The sequence below is a fragment of the Oncorhynchus kisutch genome, linkage group LG22 (assembly GCF_002021735.2).
Source record: "Oncorhynchus kisutch isolate 150728-3 linkage group LG22, Okis_V2, whole genome shotgun sequence".
Lineage (NCBI taxonomy): Eukaryota > Metazoa > Chordata > Actinopteri > Salmoniformes > Salmonidae > Oncorhynchus > Oncorhynchus kisutch.
The window spans coordinates 53,229,738-53,248,655 of NC_034195.2; the positions used below are offsets into that span (position 1 = coordinate 53,229,738).

Consider the following 18,918-nt stretch of genomic DNA (forward strand, 5'->3'; position numbering starts at 1 on the left):
CTTTTTTTAAGTATTGAGACAAATGAGACATGGATTGTGTCTGTGCATTCAGAGGGTGAGTGGGGCAAGACAAAAGATTCAAGTGCCTTTGAACTGAGTATGTTAGTAGGTGCCAGGCGCACCGGTTTGTGTCAAGAACTGCAACGCTGCTGGGTTTTTCCACAGTCAACAGTTTCCAGTGTGTATCAAGAATGTTCCACCACCCAAAGGACATCCAGCCAACTTGACCCAACTTTTGAAAGTGTTGGAGTCAGCATGGGCCAGCATCCCTGTGAGACGCTTTCGACACATTGTAGAGTCTAGGCTTTGTGTCGAAAAGAAAATATAATAATCAGAGGAGCCTGCTGCAGCTAGTTAGTTACAGTGGGCCTGCTGCTGCTAGTTAGTTACAGTGGGCCTGCTGCTGCTAGTTAGTTACAGTGGGCCTGCTGCTGCTAGTTAGTTACAGTGGGCCTGCTGCTGCTAGTTAGTTACTGTGGGCCTGCTGCTGCTAGTTAGTTACTGTGGGCCTGCTGCTGCTAGTTAGTTACAGTGGGCCTGCTGCTGCTAGTTAGTTACAGTGGGCCTGCTGCTGCTAGTTAGTTACAGTGGGCCTGCTGCTGCTAGTTAGTTACAGTGGGCCTGCTGCTGCTAGTTAGTTACAGTGGGCCTGCTGCTGCTAGTTAGTTACAGTGGGCCTGCTGCTGCTAGTTAGTTACAGTGGGCCTGCTGCTGCTAGTTAGTTACAGTGGGCCTGCTGCTGCTAGTTAGTTACAGTGGGCCTGCTGCTGCTAGTTAGTTACAGTGGGCCTGCTGCTGCTAGTTAGTTACAGTGGGCCTGCTGCTGCTAGTTAGTTACAGTGGGCCTGCTGCTGCTAGTTAGTTAGTTACAGTGGGCCTGCTGCTGCTAGTTAGTTAGTTACAGTGGGCCTGCTGCTGCTAGTTAGTTACAGTGGGCCTGCTGCTGCTAGTTAGTTAGTTACAGTGAGCCTGCTGCTGCTAGTTAGTTACAGTGAGCCTGCTGCTGCTAGTTAGTTACAGTGGCCTGCTGCTGCTAGTTAGTTACAGTGAGCCTGCTGCTGCTAGTTAGTTAGTTACAGTGAGCCTGCTGCTGCTAGTTAGTTACAGTGGGCCTGCTGCTGCTAGTTAGTTACAGTGGGCCTGCTGCTGCTAGTTAGTTACAGTGGGCCTGCTGCTGCTAGTTAGTTACAGTGGGCCTGCTGCTGCTAGTTAGTTACAGTGGGCCTGCTGCTGCTAGTTAGTTACAGTGGGCCTGCTGCTGCTAGTTAGTTACAGTGGGCCTGCTGCTGCTAGTTAGTTACAGTGGGCCTGCTGCTGCTAGTTAGTTACAGTGGGCCTGCTGCTGCTAGTTAGTTACAGTGGGCCTGCTGCTGCTAGTTAGTTACAGTGGGCCTGCTGCTGCTAGTTAGTTACAGTGGGCCTGCTGCTGCTAGTTAGTTACAGTGGGCCTGCTGCTGCTAGTTAGTTACAGTGGGCCTGCTGCTGCTAGTTAGTTACAGTGGGCCTGCTGCTGCTAGTTAGTTACAGTGGGCCTGCTGCTGCTAGTTAGTTACAGTGGGCCTGCTGCTGCTAGTTAGTTACAGTGGGCCTGCTGCTGCTAGTTAGTTACAGTGGGCCTGCTGCAGCTAGTTAGTTACAGTGGGCCTCCTGCAGCTAGTTAGTTACAGTGGGCCTGCTGCAGCTAGTTAGTTACAGTGGGCCTGCTGCTGCTAGTTAGTTACAGTGGGCCTGCTGCTGCTAGTTAGTTACAGTGGGCCTGCTGCTGCTAGTTAGTTACAGTGGGCCTGCTGCTGCTACTTAGTTACAGTGGGCCTGCTGCTGCTAGTTAGTTACAGTGGGCCTGCTGCTGCTACTTAGTTACAGTGGGCCTGCTGCTGCTAGTTAGTTACAGTGGGCCTGCTGCTGCTAGTTAGTTACAGTGGGCCTGCTGCTGCTAGTTAGTTACAGTGGGCCTGCTGCTGCTAGTTAGTTACAGTGGGCCTGCTGCTGCTAGTTAGTTACAGTGAGCCTGCTGCTGCTAGTTAGTTACAGTGGGCCTGCTGCTGCTAGTTAGTTACAGTGGCCCTGCTGCCGCTAGTTAGTTACAGTGGGCCTGCTGCTGCTAGTTAGTTACAGTGGGCCTGCTGCTCTGTAGAGGAGGAGAAAGGGGATATGGATAGGAGGAGGAGGAGGAGGAGAAAGGGGATATGGATAGGAGGAGGAGGAGGAGAAAGGGGATATGGATAGGAGGAGGAGGAGAAAGGGGATATGGATAGGAGGAGGAGGAGAAAGGGGATATGGATAGGAGGAGGAGGAGAAAGGGGATATGGATAGGAGGAGGAGGAGAAAGGGGATATGGATAGGAGGAGGAGGAGGAGGAGGAGGAGAAAGGGAATATGGATAGGAGGAGGAGGAGGAGAAAGGGGATATGGATAGGAGGAGGAGGAGGAGGAGGAGAAAGGGGATATGGATAGGAGGAGGAGGAGGGGAAAGGGGATATGGATAGGAGGAGAAGGAGGAGGAGAAAGGGGATATGGATAGGAGGAGGAGGAGGAGGAGAAAGGGATATGGATAGGAGGAGGAGGAGGATGAGAAAGGGGATATGGATAGGAGGAGGAGGAGAAAGGGGATATGGATAGGAGGAGGAGGAGAAAGGGGATATGGATAGGAGGAGGAGGAGAAAGGGGATATGGATAGGAGGAGGAGGAGAAAGGGGATATGGATAGGAGGAGGAGGGGAAAGGGGATATGGATAGGAGGAGGAGGAGGAGAAAGGGGATATGGATAGGAGGAGGAGGAGGAGAAAGGGGATATGGATAGGAGGAGGAGGAGGAGGAGAAAGGGGATATGGATAGGAGGAGGAGGAGAAAGGGGATATGGATAGGAGGAGGAGGAGGAGGGGAAAGGGGATATGGATAGGAGGAGGAGGAGGAGGGTAAAGGGGATATGGATAGGAGGAGGAGGAGGAGGAGGAGGAGAAAGGGGATATGGATAGGAGGAGGAGGAGGAGGAAGGGGATATGGATAGGAGGAGGAGGAGGAGGAGGAGGAGGAGGAGGAGAAAGGGGATATGGATAGGAGGAGGAGGAGGAGGAGGAGAAAGGGGATAATGGATAGGAGGAGGAGGAGGAGGAGAAAGGGGATATGGATAGGAGGAGGAGGAGGAGAAAGGGGATATGGATAGGAGGAGGAGGAGGAGGAGGGGAAAGGGGATATGGATAGGAGGAGGAGGAGGAGGAGAAAGGGGATATGGATAGGAGGAGGAGGAGGAGGAAGGGGATATGGATAGGAGGAGGAGGAGGAGGAGGAGGAGAAAGGGGATATGGATAGGAGGAGGAGGAGGAGGAGGAGGAGAAAGGGGATATGGATAGGAGGAGGAGAAAGGGGATATGGGTAGGAGGAGGAGAAAGGGAATATGGGTAGGAGGAGGAGAGTAGACAGAATAGGAGCCCGTCCCATGGAGGAGGAGAAGGAAGGGCTATCTTCAAGGTCGGTCCCAGGAAGCAGGGGAAGTATACAGGATGTAATCTGTAGGAACAGCTGGATAATAAATAACTGTGGGTCTGAGCTGCCGTTCTCGGGTGATGGAGAGGACGGGCTGTGCTCTGTGTTATGTCCCTTCCTGGCCAACGATAAGCTCGACACTGACCTTGGTTGGAACATCCAGTCAGACCCATATTTACAAAAATATCTCAGAGTACGAGGGCAGTTTAAGATCATACTGAATAAGAACCTATGAACAGAGGGGAACTGATCCCAGATCAGCAGTTGTGGACGCCAGCCCAGCTAAAAGATAGCCTAAACAGCAGTCTCTAATCAACAGTCAGTGGCCTTGGATGTGAGGCAGTGGCAGTCATTCCAGAATCTCTCTCTCTCTCTTAGAATCTCTCTCTCTCTCTTAGAATCTCTCTCTCTCTCTTAGAATCTCTCTCTCTCTCTCTCTCTCTCTCTCTTAGAATCTCTCTCTCTCTCTCTCTCTTAGAATCTCTCTCTCAGAATCTCTCTCTCTCTTAGAATATCTCTCTCTCTCTTAGAATCTCTCTCTCTCTCTTAGAATCTCTCTCTCTCTCTTAGAATCTCTCTCTCTCAGAATCTCTCTCTCTCTCAGAATATCTCTCTCTCTCTCAGAATCTCTCTCTCTCTCTCAGAATCTCTCTCTCTCTCTCAGAATCTCTCCCTCTCTCTCAGAATCTCTCTCTCTCTCTTAGAATCTCTCTCTCTCTCTCTTAGAATCTCTCTCTCTCTCTTAGTGAAATAAATCATTTAGCCTTCTTTATTTTGGCCAGGAAAGTCCCTTGAGATGAGTAACCTCTTTTTGGAGGGCGACTTGTAACTAGATACATGACCAGAGAAGATAGAGGACCCAGTCTGAGAGGTCTGGGAAACAGGTCCAGTTTGTGTGTGTGTGTGTGTTTGTGTGTGTGTGTGTGTGTGAGTCACTGAGAGATCTGGGAAAACACAGTTCTTGATGTTACTTGTCAAACTCTTCTCTGTCGCATCTCATTACTTAGGCCCCTATGGACGATCCAGCCTAAATATAGACTCCTGTCTCAGAGGGTTAGGTGGATTTGGAGAGACCAGTGAGATCTGGCTCAGAGGGTTAGATGGATTTGGAGAGACCAGTGAGATCTGGCTCAGAGGGTTAGATGGATTTGGAGAGACCAGTGAGATCTGGCTCAGAGGGTTAGGTGGATTTGGAGAGACCAGTGAGTCGTGGCTCAGAGGGTTAGGTGGATTTGGAGAGACCAGTGAGTCGTGGCTCAGAGGGTTAGATGGATTTGGAGAGACCAGTGAGATCTGACTCAGAGGGTTAGATGGATTTGGAGAGACCAGTGAGATCTGGCTCAGAGGGTTAGGTGGATTTGGAGAGACCAGTGAGTCGTGGCTCAGAGGGTTTGATGGATTTGGAGAGACCAGTGAGATCTGGCTCAGAGGGTTAGGTGGATTTGGAGAGACCAGTGAGATCTGGCTCAGAGGGTTAGGTGGATTTGGAGAGACCAGTGAGTCGTGGCTCAGAGGGTTAGATGGATTTGGAGAGACCAGTGAGATCTGGCTCAGAGGGTTAGGTGGATTTGGAGAGACCAGTGAGATCTGGCTCAGAGGGTTAGGTGGATTTGGAGAGACCAGTGAGATCTGGCTCAAAGGGTTAGGTGGATTTGGAGAGACCAGTGAGATCTGGCTCAGAGGGTTAGATGGATTTGGAGAGACCAGTGAGATCTGGCTCAGAGGGTTAGGTGGATTTGGAGAGACCAGTGAGTCGTGGCTCAGAGGGTTAGATGGATTTGGAGAGACCAGTGAGATCTGGCTCAGAGGGTTAGGTGGATTTGGAGAGACCAGTGAGATCTGACTCAGAGGGTTAGATGGATTTGGAGAGACCAGTGAGATCTGGCTCAGAGGGTTAGGTGGATTTGGAGAGACCAGTGAGATCTGACTCAGAGGGTTAGATGGATTTGGAGAGACCAGTGAGATCTGGCTCAGAGGGTTAGGTGGATTTGGAGAGACCAGTGAGTCGTGGCTCAGAGGGTTAGGTGGATTTGGAGAGACCAGTGAGTCGTGGCTCAGAGGGTTAGATGGATTTGGAGAGACCAGTGAGATCTGACTCAGAGGGTTAGATGGATTTGGAGAGACCAGTGAGATCTGGCTCAGAGGGTTAGGTGGATTTGGAGAGACCAGTGAGTCGTGGCTCAGAGGGTTAGATGGATTTGGAGAGACCAGTGAGATCTGGCTCAGAGGGTTAGGTGGATTTGGAGAGACCAGTGAGATCTGACTCAGAGGGTTAGATGCACTCTAACCTCCTGCTGCATGGAACTATTCTCCAAGACAAGCACACCTCCAAAAAGTTTCTCAAATGAAAAGAAGCATCACTGAGGACTCCTCTAAGAGATACTGCAGCTCCCAGCTGAGGCTGAACACATTGAAAACATTTACAATGAATCAGGCAGATTTATAGTAGGTAGCTTTCCTATCCATGATTCCCTGGCTGGCCTTCCTCTCCAAGGTGGCATAGCAGTTCAGACGTCTTTTGTCCTCGTCTTGTCGTGTCCTGTATATATATATATTTACAACTTTTTCACATACATTTTATTTTTATTTTCCATCAACTCATCTTCAAAACACTCTCCTGCAACCCGCCTCACCAATGTATATTTATAAAAAAAGTATTATTTACCTCAGATCTGTAATCCTCCAAGAAGCTAGCCAGAAACTCCAAGAAGCTAGCCTGAAACTAGCCAGAAGCTAATCCAGAAGCTAGTTCAGAAGCTAGTTAGCTCCTTTACTGGCAAATCGTTAGTATTCAGCTAGCCACGGTTTGTGGTCATCAGCTATCCTTTAGCTCGAAAATCTATCGCCAGTTCTGTACGGCGCAGCGCGGCTCGGAACGGAACATACCGGACCAATTTTTCTCTCCATGTCCCTGGACATTCATACCCGGATCTCACAGCTAGCTAGCTGCTATCCGTGTGACCATCGGCCTTCGTCGATTCCGGAGCAAACATCAATTATTCCGGAGCTAGCAAGCTCCGTCAATCACTCCTGAGTTCCATCAATCACACCTGGGCTGCAGTCACCTATCCGGACCCGTTTTACTGCCTTCGCGGAGCCCCACCGGGCCCTCACAACTGGACTGCCGACGTTATCTACCCGAAGGAGTTATTCGGCCGGCTCCTCGGTCGCGACGTTACCTGAACGCCCATCTGCGGCCTGCTAACCGTTAGCTGTCTTACCGGCTGCTATCTGAATAGACAATCGGACAATTTTTTTATTATTATTATTATTTTTTTTTATTATTTTTTAAATTATTATTATTATCTTTTCTTCTTGGGCCTCTATAACTATATCTATTGTTTTTATTTTTGTTGTTGTTGTGTGATTTGGATTAATCCCCTCTACCACACGGAACCCCACTAATCTACTGACGGAACGTAAGGGGTGGCTAACAGACCTCCATCCTATGCTAGCTTGCTACCGATGCCCTGGCTAGCTGTCTAAATCACCAACCAACCTCTCCACTCACCGGACCCTTTTGATCACTCGACTAAGCATGCCTATCCTTAATGTCAATATGTCTTGTCCATTTCTGTTCTGGTTAGTGTTTATTGGCTTATTTCACTGTAGAGCCTCTAGTCCTGCTCACTATACCTTATCCAACCTATTAGTTCCACCACCCACACATGCAATGACATCTCCTGGTTTCAACGATGTTTCTAGAGACAATATCTCTCTCTTCATCACTCAATACCTAGGTTTACCCCCACTGTATTCACATCCTACCATACATTTGTCTGTACATTATACCTTGATGCTATTTTATCGCCCCCAGAAACCTCCTTTTACTCTATGTTCCAGACGTTCTAGACGACCAATTCTCATAGCTTTTAGCCGTACCCTTATTCTACTCCTCCTATGTTCCTCTGGCGATGTAGAGGTGAATCCAGGCCCTGCAGTGCCTAGCTCCACTCCTATTCCCCAGGCGCTCTCTTTTGACGACTTCTGTAACCGTAATAGCCTTGGTTTCATGCATGTTAACATTAGAAGCCTCCTCCCTAAGTTTGTTCTATTCACTGCTTTAGCACACTCTGCCAACCCGGATGTTCTAGCTGTGTCTGAATCCTGGCTTAGGAAGACCACCAAAAACTCAGACATTTTAATTCCAAACTACAACATTTTCAGACAAGATAGAACTGCCAAAGGGGGCGGTGTTGCAATCTACTGCAAAGATAGCCTGCAGAGTTCTGTCCTACTATCCAGGTCTGTACCCAAACAATTTGAACTTCTACTTTTAAAAATCCACCTCTCTAAAAACAAGTCTCTCACCGTTGCCGCCTGCTATAGACCACCCTCTGCCCCCAGCTGTGCTCTGGACACCATATGTGAACTGATTGCCCCCCATCTATCTTCAGAGTTCGTGCTGCTAGGCGACCTAAACTGGAACATGCTTAACACCCCAGCCATCCTACAATCTAAACTTGATGCCCTCAATCTCACACAAATAATCAATGAACCTACCAGGTACCTCCCCAAAACCTTAAACACGGGCACCCTCATAGATATCATCCTAACCAACTTCCCCTCTAAATACACCTCTGCTGTCTTCAACCAAGATCTCAGCGATCACTGCCTCATTGCCTGCATCCGTAATGGGTCAGCGGTCAAACGACCTCCACTCATCACTGTAAAACGCTCCCTGAAACACTTCTGCGAGCAGGCCTTTCTAATCGACCTGGCCGGGGTATCCTGGAAGGATATTGATCTCATCCCGTCAGTAGAGGATGCCTGGATATTTTTTAAAAATGCCTTCCTAACCATCTTAAATAAACATGCCCCATTCAAGAAATTTAGAACCAGGAACAGATATAGCCCTTGGTTCTCCCCAGACCTGACTGCCCTTAACCAACACAAAAACATCCTATGGCGTTCTGCATTAGCATCGAACAGCCCCCGTGATATGCAGCTGTTCAGGGAAGCTAGAAATCATTATACACAGGCAGTTAGAAAAGCCAAGGCTAGCTTTTTCAAGCAGAAATTTGCTTCCTGCAACACTAACTCAAAAAAGTTCTGGGACACTGTAAAGTCCATGGAGAATAAGAACACCTCCTCCCAGCTGCCCACTGCACTGAAGATAGGAAACACTGTCACCACTGATAAATCCACCATAATTGAGAATTTCAATAAGCATTTTTCTACGGCTGGCCATGCTTTCCACCTGGCTACTCCTACCCCGGACAACAGCACTGCACCCCCAACAGCAACTCGCCCAAGCCTTCCCCATTTCTCCTTCTCCCAAATCCATTCAGCTGATGTTCTGAAAGAGCTGCAAAATCTGGACCCCTACAAATCAGCCGGGCTAGACAATCTGGACCCTTTCTTTCTAAAATTATCTGCCGAAATTGTTGCCACCCCTATTACTAGCCTGTTCAACCTCTCTTTCGTGTCGTCTGAGATTCCCAAAGATTGGAAAGCAGCTGCGGTCATCCCCCTCTTCAAAGGGGGGGACACTCTTGACCCAAACTGCTACAGACCTATATCTATCCTACCGTGCCTTTCTAAGGTCTTCGAAAGCCAAGTCAACAAACAGATTACCGACCATTTCGAATCTCACCATACCTTCTCTGCTATGCAATCTGGTTTCAGAGCTGGTCATGGGTGCACCTCAGCCACGCTCAAGGTCCTAAACGATATCTTAACCGCCATCGATAAGAAACATTACTGTGCAGCCGTATTCATTGATCTGGCCAAGGCTTTCGACTCTGTCAATCACCATATCCTCATCGGCAGACTCGACAGCCTTGGTTTCTCAAATGATTGCCTCGCCTGGTTCACCAACTACTTCTCTGATAGAGTTCAGTGTGTCAAGTCGGAGGGTCTGCTGTCCGGACCTCTGGCAGTCTCTATGGGGGTGCCACAGGGTTCAATTCTTGGACCGACTCTCTTCTCTGTATACATCAATGAGGTCGCTCTTGCTGCTGGTGAGTCCCTGATCCACCTCTACGCAGACGACACCATTCTGTATACTTCCGGCCCTTCTTTGGACACTGTGTTAACAACCCTCCAGGCAAGCTTCAATGCCATACAACTCTCCTTCCGTGGCCTCCAATTGCTCTTAAATACAAGTAAAACTAAATGCATGCTCTTCAACCGATCGCTACCTGCACCTACCCGCCTGTCCAACATCACTACTCTGGACGGCTCTGACTTAGAATACGTGGACAACTACAAATACTTAGGTGTCTGGTTAGACTGTAAACTCTCCTTCCAGACCCATATCAAACATCTCCAATCCAAAGTTAAATCTAGAATTGGCTTCCTATTTCGCAACAAAGCATCCTTCACTCATGCTGCCAAACATACCCTTGTAAAACTGACCATCCTACCAATCCTCGACTTTGGCGATGTCATTTACAAAATAGCCTCCAATACCCTACTCAACAAATTGGATGCAGTCTATCACAGTGCAATCCGTTTTATCACCAAAGCCCCATATACTACCCACCATTGCGACCTGTACGCTCTCGTTGGCTGGCCCTCGCTTCATACTCGTCGCCAAACCCACTGGCTCCATGTCATCTACAAGACCCTGCTAGGTAAAGTCCCCCCTTATCTCAGCTCGCTGGTCACCATAGCATCTCCCACCTGTAGCACACGCTCCAGCAGGTATATCTCTCTAGTCACCCCCAAGACCAATTCTTTCTTTGGCCGCCTCTCCTTCCAGTTCTCTGCTGCCAATGACTGGAACGAACTACAAAAATCTCTGAAACTGGAAACACTTATCTCCCTCACTAGCTTTAAGCACCAACTGTCAGAGCAGCTCACAGATTACTGCACCTGTACATAGCCCACCTATAATTTAGCCCAAACCTCTACCTCTTTCCCAACTGTATTTAATTTTTATTTATTTATTTATTTTGCTCCTTTGCACCCCATTATTTTTTTATTTCTACTTTGCACATTCTTCCATTGCAAAACTACCATTCCAGTATTTTACTTGCTATATTGTATTTACTTTGCCATCATGGCCTTTTTTTGCCTTTACCTCCCTTCTCACCTCATTTGCTCACATTGTATATAGACTTGTTTATACTGCATTATTGACTGTATGTTTGTTTTTACTCCATGTGTAACTCTGTGTCGTTTTATCTGTCGAACTGCTTTGCTTTATCTTGGCCAGGTCGCAATTGTAAATGAGAACTTGTTCTCAACTTGCCTACCTGGTTAAATAAAGGTAAAATAAATAAAATAAATAAATAAAAAGGTTAAGGGTGAGACAACAGTGGGGCTTCCTACTGACTTGTTGTCTGTGGTGTTAAGAAACAACTAGTGTAGGAAAGGAAAGGTGGTGGGCATCTCTGTTACCTCCTCACACGAAACAGACCTGACAACATCTGTGTGTGTGTGTGTTTGTGTGTGTGTGTGTGTGTGTGGTGTGTGTGAGTGTCACTCTAGGGAAGTGACACTGTCTATGAACAGGGTTAGTAGGTGTGATGTAAGATGCTATTCTCAAACACAGGATGTGACTCCTTGAGATGGCCTGATAACTAACCTATCAAGAGAGCCTGTCACTTCCCCCTGTGGTCTGAGAACGTTGATTTACAGTGCATTCAGAAAGTATTCAGACCCTTACTTTACAGCCTTATATTAAAATAGATTACATTGTTTTTCCCCTCATCAGTCTACACACAATACCCCATAATGACATCACAATACCCCATAATGACATCACAATACCCCATAATGACATCACAATACCCCATAATGACATCACAATACTCCAAAATGACATTACAATACCCCATAATGACATCACAATACTCCAAAATGACAAGGCAAAAACAGATTTTTATACATTTTTTTCACATGTATTACAAATTAAAAACAGAAATATGACATTTACATAAGTATTCAGACACTTTACTCTGTACTGTTGAAGCACCTTTGTCAGCGATTACAGCCTCGAGTCTTCTTGGGTATGACGCTACAAGCTTGGGACACCTGTATTTGGGGAGTTTCTACCATTCTTCTCTGCAGATCCTCTCAAGCTCTGTCAGGTTGGACGAGGAGCGTCGCTGCACAGCTATTTTCAGGTCTCTCCAAAGATGTTCGATCGGGTTCAAGTCCGGGCTCTGGCTGGGCCTCTTCAGGACATTCAGAGACTTGTCCTGAAGCCACTCCTGTGTTATCTTGGCTGTGTGCTTCGGGTCGTTGTCCTGTTGGAAGGTGAACCTTCGCCCCAGTCTGAGGTCCTGATCACTCTGGAGCAGGTTTTCATCAAGGATCTCCCTGTACTTTGCGCCGTTCATCTTTCCCTTGATTCTGAAAAACATCCCCACAGCATGATGCTGTCACCACCATGCTTCACCGTAGGGATGGTGCCAGGTTTCCTCCAGATGGAGGAAAGAGTTCAATCTTGGTTTTATCAGACCAGAGAATCTTGTTTCTCATGGTCTGAGAGTCCTTTAGGTGCCTTTTGACAAACTCCAAGCGGTCTGTCATGTGCCTTTTACTAAGGAGTGGCTTCTGTCTAGTCACCCTACCATAAAGGCCTCATTGGTAGAGTGCTGCAGAGATGGTTGTCCTTCTGGTAGGTTCTCCCATCCCCACAGAGGAACTCTGGAGCTCTGTCAGAGTGACCATTGGGTTCTTGGTCACTTTCTCCCTGATTGCTCAGTTTGGCCATGTGGCCAGCTCTAGGAAGAGTCTTGGTGGTTCCAAACTTCTTCAATTTCAGAATGATGGAGTCCACTGCGTTCTTTGGGGGCCTTCAATGCTGCAGAAATGTTTTGGTACCCTTCCCCAGAACTGTTCCTCGACACAATCCTGTCTCGGAGCTCTACGGACAATTCCTTCGACCTCATTGCTTGGTTTTTGTTCTGACATGCATGATCAATGGAAACAGGATGCACGTGAACTAAAATTCGAGTCTCATAGCAAATGGTCTGAATACTTATGTAAATATTTTTTATTGATTTTTTTATACATATACAGTGGGGCGAAAAAGTATTTAGTCAGCCACCAATTGTGCAAGTTCTCCCACTTAAAAAAAGATGAGAGGCCTGTAATTTTCATCATAGGTGCACTTCAACTATGACAGACAAAATGAGAGAAAAAAAATCCAGAAAATCACATTGTAGGATTTTTTATGAATTTATTTGCAAATTATGGTGGAAAATAAGTATTTTTTGCCCCACTGTATATTTTGATATATATATATATATATATATACAGTATATATACATTTGCAAACATTTCTAAAAACCTGTTTTTGTTTTGTCATTATCATTATGTGTAGATTGATGAGGGGGGAAGGAAAACGATTTAATCCATTTTAGAATAAGGCAGTAACGTAATAAAATGTGGAAAAGGTCAAGGGGCTCTGAATACTTCCTGAATGCACTGGTATGTATAATGTGACTAGGCATCAGGATATATGATTTATATGCATGTCTTCCTGGGCGCTCACTGAAAACAGTCACAACTATTGCCCAGCACGGGTACAAACGCGCAGCAGTTTAGCAATTCTCTAGCAAGCCGGTAGAATACTTGATGGAAAAGAGTACATTGATTTAAATGATTTTGTTTTAAGCCTTCCCCATATCATAGCCCTAACCTATCCCTTACCATCGGAATGAATACCTAAACTTAACCCTTTTGAGTTGTTTCCGTTTTAAACCCTGTAACCATGGGGTATAAACACGTCAAAATATACGTTTAACGAATTTTGAAGTGATGCTATGAAATCCTGTTGAGTGTGCGGGTTGTCCGACCAGATGGATATCTAGTTTCTAGTGGTTGAGTGACCAGATGGATTTCTAGTGGTTGAGTGACCAGATGGATTTCTAGTGGTTGAGTGACCAGATGGATTTCTTGTTTCTAGTGGTTGAGTGACCAGATAGATTTCTTGTTTCTAGTGGTTGAGTGACCAGATAGATTTCTTGTTTCTAGTGGTTAAGTGACCAGATAGATTTCTTGTTTCTAGTGGTTGAGTGACCAGATAGATTTCTTGTTTCTAGTGGTTGAGTGTACCACAGCGTACCACATGCTTTCCGGTGAGGGTCACGTTTTAGTGGTTGAGTGACCAGATAGATTTCTTGTTTCTAGTGGTTAAGTGACCAGATAGATTTCTTGTTTCTAGTGGTTGAGTGACCAGATAGATTTCTTGTTTCTAGTGGTTGAGTGTACCACAGCGTACCACATGCTTTCCGGTGAGGGTCACGTTTTAGTTTCAGTGCCTACATCCCTCTGCTCTGAGATAATAGCCCTTTTCCCTTGGGGTGGGGTTCGTGGGAGTGGGGCCAGTAAGATAACATCCACATTACCTGCACACACTGGGCTAAGGGTTTAGGATTGGACACAGACTGGGCTAAGGGTTTAGGATTGGACACAGACTGGGCTAAGGGTTTAGGATTGGACACAGACTGGGCTAAGGGTTTAGGATTGGACACAGTCTGGGCTAAGGGTTTAGGATTGGACACAGACTGGGCTAAGGGTTTAGGATTGGACACAGACTGGGCTAAGGGTTTAGGATTGGACACAGTCTGGGCTAAGGGTTTAGGATTGGACACAGACTGGGCTAAGGGTTTAGGATTGGACACAGACTGGGCTAAGGGTTTAGGATTGGACACAGACTGGGCTAAGGGTTTAGGATTGGACACAGACTGGGCTAAGGGTTTAGGATTGGACACAGACTGGGCTAAGGGTTTAGGATTGGACACAGACTGGGCTAAGGGTTTAGGATTGGACACAGACTGGGCTAAGGGTTTAGGATTGGACACAGACAGTGCTAAGGGTTTAGGATTGGACACAGACTGGGCTAAGGGTTTAGGATTGGACACAGTCTGGGCTAAGGGTTTAGGATTGGACACAGACTGGGCTAAGGGTTTAGGATTGGACACAGACTGGGCTAAGGGTTTAGGATTGGACACAGACAGGGCTAAGGGTTTAGGATTGGACACAGACTGGGCTAAGGGTTTAAGATTTGACACAGACAGGGCTAAGGGTTTAGGATTGGACACAGACTGGGGTAGTAACGGTTTAGGATCAGATAAGCACACTTTTCAATCCTCACATTGACTTACAAGTATCAGAACAGACTGCTGTGTCTCTGTGTGAGGGTGTGGTGTGTGGTGTGTGGTGTGTGTGTCTGTGGTGTATGTGTCTGTGGTGTGGTGTGGTGTGTGGTGTGGTGTGTGGTGTGGTGTGTGTGTAACTTACGTAGAACAGCGATAAAGCTCTGGTTATCCAGAAGGACCCACAGTCCAAAGCTCATGATCAACACTCCACAGATCTACAGAGGACACAGAAGGTCACATTTTGCTGAACAGTGGCTACAGTATATAAGGCTGCCAAGTAGACAACTGAAAATAGAGAGGTCAGTGCAGATACCAGATCTGTGAGATAAAACACTGGAAAACAGGACAGAGGGTGAGAATGCACTCGATCTCTCTGCCTCTCTACCTCTGTCTCTCAACTGGGACTGATAAGATTCTCTCTCTCCTCTCCTCTCCTCTTCTCTTCCCTCCCCCTCCCCTCCCTTCCCCTCCCTTCCCTTCCCTTCCCTCCTCTCCCTCCCTCCCTCCCTCCCCTCCCCTTCCCCTCCTCTCGCTCCCCTCCCTCCCCTTCCCTTCCCTTCCCTTCCCTCCCTTCCCATCCTTCCCTTTCCCTCCCCTCCCCTCCCCTTCCCTTCCCTTCCCTTCCCTTCCCTTCCCTTCCCTTCCCTTCCTTCCCTTCCCTTCCCTTCCCTTCCCTTCCCTTCCCTTCCCCTCCCTTCCCTTCCCTACCCCTCCCCTCCCCTCCTCTCCCTACCCCTCCTCTCCTCTCCCTACCCCTCCCCTCCCCCTCTCCCTTCCCTTCCCATCCCTCCCCTTCCCTCCCCCTCCCCTTCCCTCCCCATCCTTCCCTTCCTCTCCCTCCCCTCCCTTCCCTTCCCTCCCCTTCCCTTCCCTTCCCTTCCCTTCCCTTCCCTTCCCTTCCCTTCCCTTCCCTTCCCTTCCCTTCCCTTCCCTTCCCTTCCCTTCCCTCCCCCCTTCCCTCCCCTTCCCTTCCCTCCCCTCCCCTTCCCTTCCCTTCCCTTCCCTTCCCATCCCTTCCCATCCCTCCCCTCCTAGTAAAGTCTTCAAAGTGCTTTTTTACACCAGGAAGTTCTAGGTTGTGTGTTCAGGAAACCGGCACAAGAGCGAGGCTGAACAGCTGAAAGGGAGCTAGACTAGTAACAGACAGTAAGTCTAGACCAGAACTAAGAGGTCTGGACCTGATCTGAGGTTTTCCTTTCATTCTTATTTCAGGCCCAGAACACTCACTAGCCTCTAGCGCTAGTGGCACCATCTCCCTGGTAACAAGGCTATAAAGAAGTCTAAGTACAGACCCCATGTGTAATTTAGAGGGACTATGTCTAGGAGGTCTCTAGGGGAGGTCTCTCCAAACGATGAGATGGTCCCGCTAATTCACCACCTCCCCTGGCCTGGAAATGGAAACCCCACACCCCTCCACCACCACATATTAACCCAGACAGACACAGAGACAGACACAGAGACAGACACAGAGACAGACACAGAGAGAGACACAGAGAGAGACACAGAGAGAGACAGACCAGAGAGACACCGAGACAGACAGCGAGACAGACACAGAGAGAGACACAGAGAGAGACAGACCAGACAGACACTGAGACAGACAGACCAGACAGACACAGAGACAGACAGACACAGAGAGAGACAGACCAGACAGACAGCGAGACAGACACAGAGACAGACAGACCAGACAGACAGCGAGAGAGACAGACAGAGAGACAGACTGACCAGACAAATAGACAGACAGCGAGAGAGACAGACCAGCCAGACAGTGAGAGAGACAGCGAGAGAGACAGACAGCGTGAGAGACAGACACAGAGACAGACAGACCAGACAGACAGTGAGAGAGACAGACAGATAATGGGAGAGTCAGTCTGTCTGGGAGAGTCAGTCTGTCTGGGGGAGGAGAGGTGGAGTCAGTCTGTCTGGGGGAGGAGAGGTAGAGTCAGTCTGTCTGGGGGAGGAGAGGTAGAGTCAGTCTGTCTGGGGGAGGAGAGGTAGAGTCAGTCTGTCTGGGGGAGGAGACGTAGAGTCAGTCTGTCTGGGGGAGGAGAGGTAGAGTCAGTCTGTCTGGGGGAGGAGACGTAGAGTCAGTCTGTCTGGGGGAGAAGACGTAGAGTCAGTCTGTCTGGGGGAGAAGAGGTAGAGTCAGTCTGTCTGGGGGAGAAGAGGTAGAGTCAGTATGTATGGGAGAGGAGAGGTAGAGAGTCAGTCTCTCTGGGGAGGAGACGTAGAGTCAGTCTGTCTGGGGAGAAGAGGTAGAGTCAGTCTGTCTGGGGAGAAGAGGTAGAGTCAGTATGTATGGGAGAGGAGAGGTAGAGTCAGTATGTATGGGAGAGGAGAGGTAGAGTCAGTATGTATGGGAGATGAGAGGTAGAGTCAGTATGTATGGGAGAGGAGAGGTAGAGTCAGTATGTCTGGGAGAGGAGAGGTAGAGTCAGTATGTCTGGGAGAGGAGAGGTAGAGTCAGTATGTCTGGGAGAGGAGAGGTAGAGTCAGTATGTATGGGAGAGGAGAGGTAGAGTCAGTATGTATGGGAGAGGAGAGATAGAGTCAGTATGTCTGGGAGAGGAGAGGTAGAGTCAGTATGTCTGGGAGAGGAGAGGTAGAGAGTTAGTGATGGTTGAATAGAGGAGTTGATGAGCCAGTTTCAGCTGTCTGGGTTTGGATTGAACCCACCAGTTAGTCCTACAATATGTAGGATTCTCTGCCAGGTCTCCCGTGAAGGGAGGAATCTCTGCCAGGTCTCCCTTGAAGGGAGGATTCTCTGCCAGGTCTCCCTAGAAGGGAGGATTCTCTGCCAGGTCTCCCTAGAAGGGAGGATTCTCTGCCAGGTCTCCCTTGAAGGGAGGATTCTCTGCCAGGTCTCCCGTGAAGGGAGGATTCTCTGCCAGGTCTCCCTTGAAGGGAGGATTCTCTGCCAGGTCTCTCTTGAAGGGAGGATTCTCTGCCAGGTCTCCCTTGAAGGGAGGATTCTCTGCCAGGTCTCCCTTGAAGGGAGGATTCTCTGCCAGGTCTCCCTTGAAGGGAGGATTCTCTGCCAGGTCTCCCTTGGAGGGAGGATTCTCTGCCAGGTCTCCCTTGAAGGGAGGATTCTCTGCCAGGTCTCCCTTGAAGGGAGGATTCTCTGCCAGGTCTCCCTTGGAGGGAGGATTCTCTGCCAGGTCTCCCGTGAAGGGAGGATTCTCTGCCAGGTCTCCCGTGAAGGGAGGATTCTCTGCCAGGTCTCCCTTGAAGGGAGGATTCTCTGCCAGGTCTCCCTTGGAGGGAGGATTCTCTGCCAGGTCTCCCTTGGAGGGAGGATTCTCTGCCAGGTCTCCCTTGAAGGGAGGATTCTCTGCCAGGTCTCCCTTGGAGGGAGGATTCTCTGCCAGGTCTCCCTTGAAGGGAGAATTCTCTGCCAGGTCTCCCTAGAAGGGAGGATTCTCTGCCAGGTCTCCCTAGAAGGGAGGATTCTCTGCCAGGTCTCCCTAGAAGGGAGGATTCTCTGCCAGGTCTCCCTTGGAGGGAGGATTCTCTGCCAAGTCTCCCGTGAAGGGAGGATTCTCTGCCAGGTCTCCCTTGAAGGGAGGATTCTCTGCCAAGTCTCCCGTGAAGGGAGGATTCTCTGCCAAGTCTCCCGTGAAGGGAGAATTCTCTGCCAGGTCTCCCTTGAAGGGAGGATTCTCTGCCAGGTCTTATTTGTGAATAAGGTCATTTGATCTAAATGTGACTAGCTGGTTAAATAAAGGCTCTATCTGAAAACCACTGATTCTGTCTCTGTGAGATGACTGTCCAGTAAGAGACACTTCTCAGGTTGGCAGGTAACATTTACCTTTCCAACTATCTCACAGCCTTCCGTTTTCAAACTGCCTACGGTATTCAAATAACACTGAAAACATTAACAACAACATTCAGACAAGTAATGATAGGAGTGATGTCACTTACAAAGAAGATGAGGTTGAACAGGAACAGGAAGTACTTGGTTGCTGTGATGCATCCCTTCCCCATGGTTACGCTTCTGCAACAGAGAATAAGGTGTTGAGAGAGAGGTTAGCACTTCCTGTTAGTAACTATTTGCACGTCATTACAACACTGTATATAGACATAATATGACATTGAAATGTCTTTATTAATTTGGAACTTCTGTGAGTTTAATGTTTACTTCCCTTTTTTTGTTTTGTTCATTTCACTTTTGGTTAGTATCTATTTCACTTGCTTTGGCAATGTTAACACATGTTTCCCATGCCAATAAAGCCCCTTGAATTGAATTGAATTGAGAGACAGAGAGACAGAGAGAGAGAGACAGAGAGAGAGAGAGAGACAGACAGAGAGAGAGAGAGAGACAGACAGAGAGAGACAGAGCGAGAGACGGAGACAGACAAAGAGAGAGAGAGAGAGAGA

At 48.2% G+C, this 18,918-nt stretch overlaps 1 protein-coding gene across 1 annotated transcript in view; it reads right to left on the minus strand.

Annotated features, from left to right (window-relative positions):
• LOC109877885 (CD82 antigen-like) overlaps nt 1–18,918 on the minus strand; it is a 54,825-nt gene that overhangs the window by 26,306 nt on the left and 9,601 nt on the right. Inside the window, exons 2-3 of the mRNA XM_031801616.1 lie at nt 18,463–18,535; nt 14,684–14,756 (exon numbers count right to left, since the gene is read on the minus strand). Of these exons, the coding sequence (XP_031657476.1) occupies nt 14,684–14,756; nt 18,463–18,525 (136 nt within the window). The 5' untranslated portion in view covers nt 18,526–18,535. The remainder of the gene's footprint in view (nt 1–14,683; nt 14,757–18,462; nt 18,536–18,918) is intronic.